General features: G+C 17.8%; 2 protein-coding genes across 2 annotated transcripts; both read right to left on the bottom strand.

Annotated features, from left to right (window-relative positions):
- Positions 1-230: 230 nt before the first annotated feature.
- PGSY75_1361300 (hypothetical protein) lies at positions 231-1895 on the bottom strand (the record flags this gene model as incomplete). The annotated part of the gene is made up of 10 exons (XM_018787638.1): positions 231-253; positions 355-472; positions 606-711; positions 802-886; positions 1036-1080; positions 1189-1227; positions 1309-1350; positions 1437-1502; positions 1590-1653; positions 1770-1895. 10 exons carry the CDS (start codon positions 1893-1895, stop codon positions 231-233), a joined length of 714 nt encoding a protein of 237 aa, XP_018640380.1.
- A 567-nt stretch (positions 1896-2462) lies between these two features.
- Positions 2463-8515, bottom strand: PGSY75_1361200 (hypothetical protein; the record flags this gene model as incomplete). Its single annotated transcript, XM_018787637.1, has 6 exons — positions 2463-3009; positions 3277-3380; positions 3479-3577; positions 3685-3774; positions 3927-3980; positions 4061-8515. The coding sequence occupies 6 exons, from the start codon at positions 8513-8515 to the stop codon at positions 2463-2465; spliced, it is 5349 nt and encodes a 1782-aa protein (XP_018640379.1).
- Between the last annotated feature and the right edge of the window lie 1603 nt (positions 8516-10118).

Below are 10118 nucleotides of genomic sequence, written 5' to 3'. Positions count from 1 at the left end.
TATATAAAAAATTAAAAAAACAAAAAAAAAAAAAAAAAAAAAAAAAAAAAAAAAAAAAAAAAGAACAATAAAAACAAAAAAACAGGCCTTTAATAGAAATAGCGAAATGTATATTTTATATTACATTTTATTTTATTTTATATTTTTTTGTTGTAATTTAAAAAGTGCCAACAACTAAATGATTAAACAATTTGTATATATCTCAATATATGATTCATTTCTTTATTATTTTAATTAATTAAAAACAAGTTCTCTAAAAATTTAAAGGAAAAAACAAAAAAAAATACATTTAAGAATATAATAATGTATATGCTAATCATTTGTTGTTGTGAATTTATTTTTCTTATTGTTCACCGTATGGATAAGAGTTATGGTCTATAAATCGTTTTTTATTTTTCTCTTTTATATAATCTTTATTTAATAAATTGTCCATTATTTTAGATTTAACTGATAAAACGATGGATTCTAACATCTTAAACATTTTAAAATATTTCATATATTTAATGAATGATATATATAGGTTTTGTGAGAAGTATAAATTATAATTTCCTGGATTTTAATATATTTTTTTTTTTTTTTTTTTTTTTTTTTTTTATATATTTTACTCTGGAAAATCCAGGTAAGAAATGTATCAAGCAATTATTGAATTCTATATTTCTAATTTCATGAACTTTTAACAAAAAATATAAAAATTGGTTAAGGACGAAAAGTCTAAAAAAGAAAAATATTATACCAATAAATAATATATATATATATATATATATATATATATATATGTAATATATATATCATTCTCCTTACAAATTTATTGAAAAATTTAAAATAGTTGTGGAAATCATAAAACCATTTATTAAATCGAAGCTATTTATTATATATGAAAATATTCCTAACAAATATAAAACAAATATATCACATATATATATATATATATATATATATATATTTTCTTTTATGTTTTCTATGAATTAATAGGGAAGAATTTATTGAATCATTTCTTTTTATTTTTTTATTTTTTAAAATTATTCCCCTTTGTACCATAGAAGGAAAAAATGGACAACCACCCAAGAGTTATAATATTAACTGTACATAATAAAGGAAGTAGTATAATAAATAAATAAATGAAAATATATATATATATATATATATATATATATATGTATGTATGTATGAATATATTTCCTTCTTTACTTAAGAACATCCCAATGTTTTGAATATTCCAGATATCACCTAATAAATTAATCCTACCATGTTATTTCAAATATAAAGAAGATAATATTTTATTTTATTATTTCTTTTTTTTTTATAAACCCTTATTTCTTTCATTGTCATTTAAAAATATAGTAGCCAAATCTATGAAAATCATATGAACGTTCAATTGTATAAATGAGAACTTTTTTATTCCTTCACAAGTTTACATAAATAATTAGCCAACTTACTTTCAAAAAATCCTGAAGAAAATAAATAACTGGTAATTTGTACTAAAATTATTATAATCCATAACCCTAAAAAAAAAAAAATATATATATATATATATATATATAATATATATAATATATATATATGTATAACAACTTTTCGCATATATTAACCAGAGGTATAATAAAATAATTTAAAAAAATGATCGTAATTTATTCTTCCTATATTTATAAGGTTCTAATAAAAATACAATACATATATACATATATATTTGTATATACATATGTCCTATTGTTTTGTCTTTGGAATATATATAAAATATTTTGTTTTAAATATTTTCCTATTATGATTACTATCAATAAATTAAAGAAAATATTTATAGTACCAAATAACACAAAGGTTATAGACATATTTTCAATACAGCTCTGCAGATATTTTCGTCTATCCTTTTGAAGTGATACTATTTTATTTTCATACATGATGGAACATTTATTTTCAGAAAAGATAATTTGTTATATATTTATTAAATAAAAGAACAAAGAATTACAATAAATTTAATTGATATAATTAAAAAAAAAAAAAAAAAATACTACAAATCTATATATAATATATATATTATATATATATGTTTGTCAAAAATTATAAGATATAAATTATTAGAAAGAATATTTATATTAAACAAAATATTAACATGAGCAATAATAAAGCCTTAAAATATGTATATACATCGCTCATTATTAATATTCATTTTAATAATTCAACAAAAGTATATTCCATAAATATAACTCATCTCAAAATATATATATATATATATATATATATTATATTTATTATTAACAATTTAACGTTAATATATTTTTAAGTTCTTTTTTATTAATACACAAAAAAGAAAAAAAAAAAAAAAAAAAAAAAAAAAAAAATACATACACATATATATTTATATATTTGATAACCAAAATTCTTATTTTTATTTATATTTAAAAAAATTTATCATATGTGTAATTATAATATTTCTTCATTTTTTCTAATTCTATATTTTTCTACATTTAAGTAAATATATTAGGATTCATAAATTCTAAGGATGTTTTATGTAATGTATCGGGGCTCGCTTTAGCGACATTTATATCTTCAATCATATTTATATTATTTAATTTACTTTCTTTTCGTTTTCTTCCTTTTTTAGATTTATGTTTATTTTCATTATTTGTAAGGCTTAATTCATTATTTATTTGCTTCTCGACATTTCCACTGTTTTCTAAATTTTTAGTAGCATTTTTACTTTTTCTTGGTTTTAATCGTTCATATTTTTTTCTGGGTTTTTTAATTTTTATTTCGTTAGACACTATTTCATTTTCCAATTTTATTTTTTTTTTCCTTCCTGGTTTACCTTTTCCTTCTTTTTTTTTAAGTAACATTTTATATTTTTTATCTTTTATTTTATGTTCCTTCGTTTTATTCTCTAATTTTGATCTTAATTTTTCCTCATCATATTCCATATATCTAATGTACACATTCTCAAAATGTTTTTTTATTTCTTCGGTGTCTGGTACCATATCGAAATGAAGATTGTCAATAAACATGCTTTGTTGTTCTCTTAAAAAAAAACAAAAGAAAAAAAATATGCATAAATAAGTGAACCATAAAATGAGTGTTAAAGCAAACAAGACTGTGTATTTATTATTGTATTTATAATGTAATGTTTAAAACAACAAAGATAAATACACAAATTTAATATAGACCACAAAAAATAAAATAAATATACATATATATATATATATATATATATATATTTTTCATGTATGTATTTATTTATTTTTTATTTTTTTTTTTGTGTGTTAAATAAATAATTATTTTATATACCTCCAATTAGGTGTAAAAAATTTATTACAAAAATTTGAATTTAAAACAACTCTATAATCATATGGTGTTATTTGCGTTAAGAGCCTCTTTTGATTATAACCAACCTATATATTATTCCATAGAAAAAATATAAATATATAAATAAATATATATATATATATATATATATATATATTTTTATTTTTTCATTTTCCTTAATTACAAATGCATATTCGTTGGCCTTAGATTCCACAGTATCAATTTCGCTATAATTTTCCCCTAAAATATTGTTCGAATGCTGACTGTTCATACTATTCAAGTACTACAATAATAAACAAATACATACATAAATAAAATGAAATAAAATAAAAATATGTTAACAAATATTCTTTTTGATTCAATTATTATTATTATTTTTTTTTTTATTACATCTATTGGTTTGTCTTCCAAAAATTGTTCCTTCATTTTTGTTTTCCTCCTCCTACGTTTTGGTTTCATTTGGCTTTTCAAATATTCAACCTTAAAATTTTAAATTATACAATATATATATAATAAATATATTGTTCAATAAAAAAACTATACATACACAAAATATATATATATATATATATATATATATATATATATATATATATAAATTCCTTTACGTATATGCATATATTATGCATTACCCATTTGTCGTCCATAGATCGCTGATTAAAATATAGGATTAATGAACTTATATTCTAAAAAATAAAATAAACACATATACATATATATATATATATATATATTTATTTATTTATTTATTATTTATATATTTTACCTGATGAACGAATAACCTTGTATCCTTAAAAGAAGAATTTATATGATTTTTATTTTTTCCAAGCAAATGAAAATATTGATCTAGTCTATATTTGTTTGAAAATTCAATTAGAGGCCACATTAAATATAATCTCTTTTCAAATGCCTTTTTTAAAATCTTGACAATTTCTTGAACATTATTTATTGTACATGTAAGTAGGAGAGTATTTTTTATTTTTTCTAAACACATTTGTATTCTCTTTATTATTAGGATATCAATTTGTTCAAGTTTTAATGTATCCATAAAAAAAGAAAAATTTTTATTCTTTAAATTAGTAAGATCTTTTTTTTTAAATAGAGTTAATAAATCTTTATTTTTATGTATGTTTTCATTCAATGCAATAATATCACGTATACGTTTTTTTTTAAAAATTTTATTAATACAGAAGCCAAATTTCTTATATTTTCTTTTAATTTTATTTATGGTATTTATTTTTATTATTTTCTTTTTATCTTGTTGTATCATTATTGGTTCGCTCCTAAAATTACTTAATAAATTATTTTGTGGGAAACACAATTTCTTATTATATTTATTTTTCTTAATATATGAATTATCATACGAATTAGAAAACATATCATGATTCATAATATTATCATCATCATTATTATTATTAATATTATTATTATTATTATTATTATTATTATTAGATGTAGTATTATATTCAACTATATTGTTGGATTTAGTATTTTCCATGGCCTCCTTCAATAACATCTTTTTAGTCCTATATTTTCGAACTCGTTTTTCACTCTTTATTATATCTTTATTTAGATTTTTTTTTTTCCTCTCTAAAACTTCCTTTTTTCTCTTTTTTCTTCCTCGTTCTGTAATCATTTCTTTATTTTCCACACTGTCCACATTTTTTTTTTCTTCATTTGTGTTATCATCAAAATGTTTTTCATTCTCTAACTCTTTATTACCTTCTTCCTTATATAATATGCCACTTGATATATTAACATCATTTTTATCCATCTGATTATTTAATTCCTCTTCTTTACCTTTTTTTGTATCCGATAATAAATTTGAAAACATTTCTTTGGTTTTTTCATAAAAGTTTTCCTTAGTGTTCTTCATAAATGGTATTGAGCTTGTTTCCTTTATAATTTTATCATTATTATTACGATATAAGTCGTTTGATTTATCTTTTTGCATACTTAAATTCTCAGAATTTTCAATATTCTCATGTTTGTCACTTTGATCTTTGTCTATGTCTATGTCAGTTTTATTATTAATTTCTTTTTGGGATGTATAAAAGGAGGAAGACATATTATCTTTTGATAAAATATTATTTTCTTTTTTATTTAAAGTATCATCATTTTCTAACAAGGATAAATTGAAAAGATCCATATTTATTGTACCTTCATCTAAGTTAAATAAATTTAAAGTATTTCTTCTATTTTCTTTATAAGGTGTATCATTAGAAATATTATCCTCCTTTACATTTTTCTCTTCACTATATACATTTTCTTTCTTAACTAAATCATTTTTTTGATTGTTGGAATTTATATTATCTTCATTTATCTTTTCATTATTATCATCGTTTGTTATTTTACTTTTCTTTCTATATTTTCTGGTTTTTTTTTTTTTTTCTTCTTCATTTTTTGATTCACCCTGATCATTTTTATTCTCATTATTGTTATCATTACTATCATTTATAGTATCCTTTTTCTTATTTTTTTTGCTACCTTTTTTATCTTCTTTATTAATATCATCGTTGTTTTCTATTGTTTGTTTTTTTTTTCTTCCTTTCTTTTTACCCTTTGTCAAATTTTCCATATTGTTCATAATGTTTCTTATAGTATTATCGTCAATACTCATGTTTTTTATAATATTATTAAATCCGCTATTTATATTATTAATATTAGTATTATCTATTTGTTTGTTCGTATTTAATGTAGATTTATCTGAAGATAAGGTTTCATTGAGTGAAACATTTTCATCGTTTGTGTTGTTACGATTATTATTTATATTATCACTTTTATTTATTGAAGTGATATCCATATTGTTATTATTAATATTATCATTATTATTATCATCCTTATTATTATCATCCTTATTATTATCATCCTTATTATGATCATCCTTATTATTATCATCCTTATTATTATCATCCTTATTATTATCATCCTTATTATTATCATCCTTATTATTATCATCCTTATTATTATCATCCTTATTATTATCATCCTTATTATTATCATCCTTATTATTACCATCCTTATTATTATCATCCTTATTATTATTATTATTATTATTATTATTATGAATATTCTTCTTATTATTGTTCTGTTCTTTATTCTTGTTATATTCCACTTGCATGTTGTAAGAGCTATTTATAATATAATTAAATGTCAAGAGTGAATATTTTTCTAACTGTTCAATTAAATCCTTTAATCTGTTTGGATAGAAATGTTTTAGATAAGGCAAAAAGGCTGTATATTTTTTTCTATTTTCATTGAACTCATTAGTTATAAATAACCATACAAATGTTACGTCTATCTTTTTATTATTCCATAAAAGATATTGTTTATTATTTTTCTCATCTTTTATACATTGATAATTATTAGCATAATAATAATTATTTATTTCTTTATTTTTTTTTTCTATATCTTCAGATTTTATATCATTTATATTATTTGTTTCTTTAATATTTCCAATGACACTGTCATTATTTTTGTTAGGAATTAAATTATTATCATTATTATTATAAATATTATTATGTACTTGATAATTTTTATTATCAAAAATTTGTGGTCCATTTGAACATTCTACGTTTTCATTTTTATTCATTTTATTTAATATCGAATCATTATTTTGTAAGCTTTTTTTTTTTTCCTTTTTATTTCTTTTTTTATTATCTTCCATAACATCCTTTATTATTTTAGACTTTTTCTTGTTTACTGCTTTACTACTTAAAGAATTTTTATATAATTCTACAATGCCTATAACATCTGATGTCGTTGAATTATTAATAGAATAATTATTCATTGAATGACCTAAATTATTATTTTGTTTATTTGTTATATTACTATATTGGTTGTTATTTTGTAAAAAAAAGTCATTATTTTTTTTTGCAACATCTACAATAATATTATTATTATGATCTATATTAATACTATTCTTATTTATATTAGTATATATATTTTCATTTTTTTTTTTTTCTTTTTTTTTTTTCATTTTTAGATCATCTGGAGTATTAATAGAAGACATAACACCAGAAACCATATTATTATCCACATTAGGTATATTATTATTTACAGTTGAATATTTCTTATCATTTATATATGTATGATTATGCAAATTATTTTTGTCAATATTATAATTATTATTTGAATTTACTTGACCTAATGTATTATCTCGATATAAATTTGATTGTATATAATTCATTTTCTCATTATTTATATGGTTATTATTATTTTCTTTATTATTTGGATTTGCTTTATTTTCATTTATATAAAAATCCGTATTATAATTATTTTGATTTATATTATGATTCATAGGATTATTATTCCTTTGAATATTTAACATTCCAACATTAGCTATATTTACATTTTTGTTTATATTATTCATATTATTGTTTAAAGTGTTGTATTTCATTCCTATATTATTTAAATTATGATTTGAATTTTTTAATGTTCCTATATTTGTATTTATATTTTTTGGCAAAGCTATATTACTATTTCTGTTTGTTTGCACATTCATATTATTTGATACAATATGTGCCTTATTATTAATATTATTATTTATATGTGGATTATTTATAATATTTAAACTATTACGTTTATATATATTGTTATGCTCATTCATATTTGGTGCGTTCATAATATTTATATTAGTAGCAAAATCAGATGCCTTAAACTGTTGAGAATTTCTTTGTATCGTGACATTTTTAAATATACTTTGAGAATTATTCATATTTTTTTCATCCATATATTCATTATAATTAATATTATGATGATGATGATTATTATTATTTTGTTGTTGTTGATATGGATGATGATTAGACGAAATGGATGGCTTATTATTATTAATGTTAGTTATATTTATATTACTATTATTATTATTATTGTTACCATATAATATGTTTTTATTTATATAATTAACATTATTCCTAGTATTATTGCTACTAGGATGATAAGAATTACGATGATTATTATTTTCTACATTATATCTATTGATTATATTTCCTGGTGTATTCTTAAAATTGCCGCTATCCTTATTTGGCATCATAATATTAGAAGGAGAATAAGTCGGAACATTTTTATTCATAAAATTATGAGCATTGTTATTATTACTTTTGATATTTAAAATTTGATTTTGATAAGGTGATAAATTATTTCCTTTACCTGAAAAGAAATTATTACTATTATTATTATGATGATTATTATTATTATGATTATTATGATTATTATTATTCATTTGTATATAATGAGATATCTATTTTTAAAATACATAATATAAATTATTAAAAGGTATATAATATATATATATATATATATTATATTTGAAAAACACTCTTTTTATTTTTTTTTTAAATAATGACATATTTTAATTACTGGTCATATTATTTTATAATATAACATTAAAAGAATAATATTGCAATTTATTTAATTTATACATATATATATATATATATATATATATTCATTTATTTATTATGAAATAACATTATTAATTTTTCTTTTTATGTCATGATGTATATATTCTATCAAGTTAATTTTTTATAAATATATTTAATATGTTATTATTACCATTTAATAAAATAAATACATAAATATAAAACATATAAATATATAAATATATTTATATATATTTATATTTTTATAATGCTAAATTTATATCATTTTATTATATGACAAATTATATTTTATATAACATATATTTTAAAAAAATATTTTAACATAATTTTAAAAATTTTACAGAATTTTCAATCGAAAAATCCAAATGACATTTGTTTTTTTTGTTTCTTTTTTTTTTAATTTTGATATGCGCATGATGAAAAAAGAAAAAAAAAAAAAAAAAAAAATTATTATACAAAAAAAGAAAGGAACTTTTTAAACATTCATGTAAATAAGAAAAAAAAAATAAAAAATAAGAGAATATTATAAATAATGCATATATATATATATATATATATAATTATATATTATAATGAAATACTTTTTACAAATGTGTTTGATTTAAAAAAAAAAAAATAATGTATTTCTTATAAATGAGTTTATAATTATATATTAATATATATATGCTTAATATATTTATTTTATATTACGTATAATATATAATATATAGAAAAAATAACAACAATACTTTTTTCATTTCCCCTATTATATTATTTTAAATCTGTTTTATCTTTAACAAATTTTCAAATACACATATACATACATATATATATATATATATATATATATATATATATATATATATATATTTTATGTTTTAATAAAAAAAAAAAATTTGGTTTTTATTCCTTTCAAGATTCAAAAGGTCAAAAAAAAATATGGAAAAATCATTCACATATAATAATATCTATATAATATCCTTTTTTGTTTTAAATATAAATATTTATAAAAATTAAAACAACATTATATATATTATATATATATATATATATATATATATATATATATATAATAAATAAATAGAAAAATAGTTATAAATATATTTGTACTTTTTAAAAATGTTCAACAAAAAAGAATTTTTTCTTTTGTATATTATATGTATCATATTAAGAAATAAGAAAAAAAAATCAAATAAAATTTGGCATTCGTATTTTTAAAAGATAAACTTATATATATATATAACTAATTTTCAAGTTTTTTTTTTTTTTTTTTTTTTTTTTTGGTATATAATTATATATTTACATTTATTTTTTCATGTATACAAATACATATATATGTTCAATACGTAGAATAAAAAAAAAATAATAATAAAAATATATCGATACATAAACATTTTTATAATAAATATTTAAAAAAAAGGGATCAAAAAAAAAAAAAAAAAAGAAAAAAAAAAAAAAAAAAAA

This window comes from Plasmodium gaboni, chromosome 13 (assembly GCF_001602025.1).
Source record: "Plasmodium gaboni strain SY75 chromosome 13, whole genome shotgun sequence".
In the NCBI taxonomy this organism is placed as follows: domain Eukaryota; phylum Apicomplexa; class Aconoidasida; order Haemosporida; family Plasmodiidae; genus Plasmodium; species Plasmodium gaboni.
The sequence above is the reverse complement of the archived record's forward strand: the minus strand, read 5'-3'. Positions and strand labels throughout refer to the sequence as shown.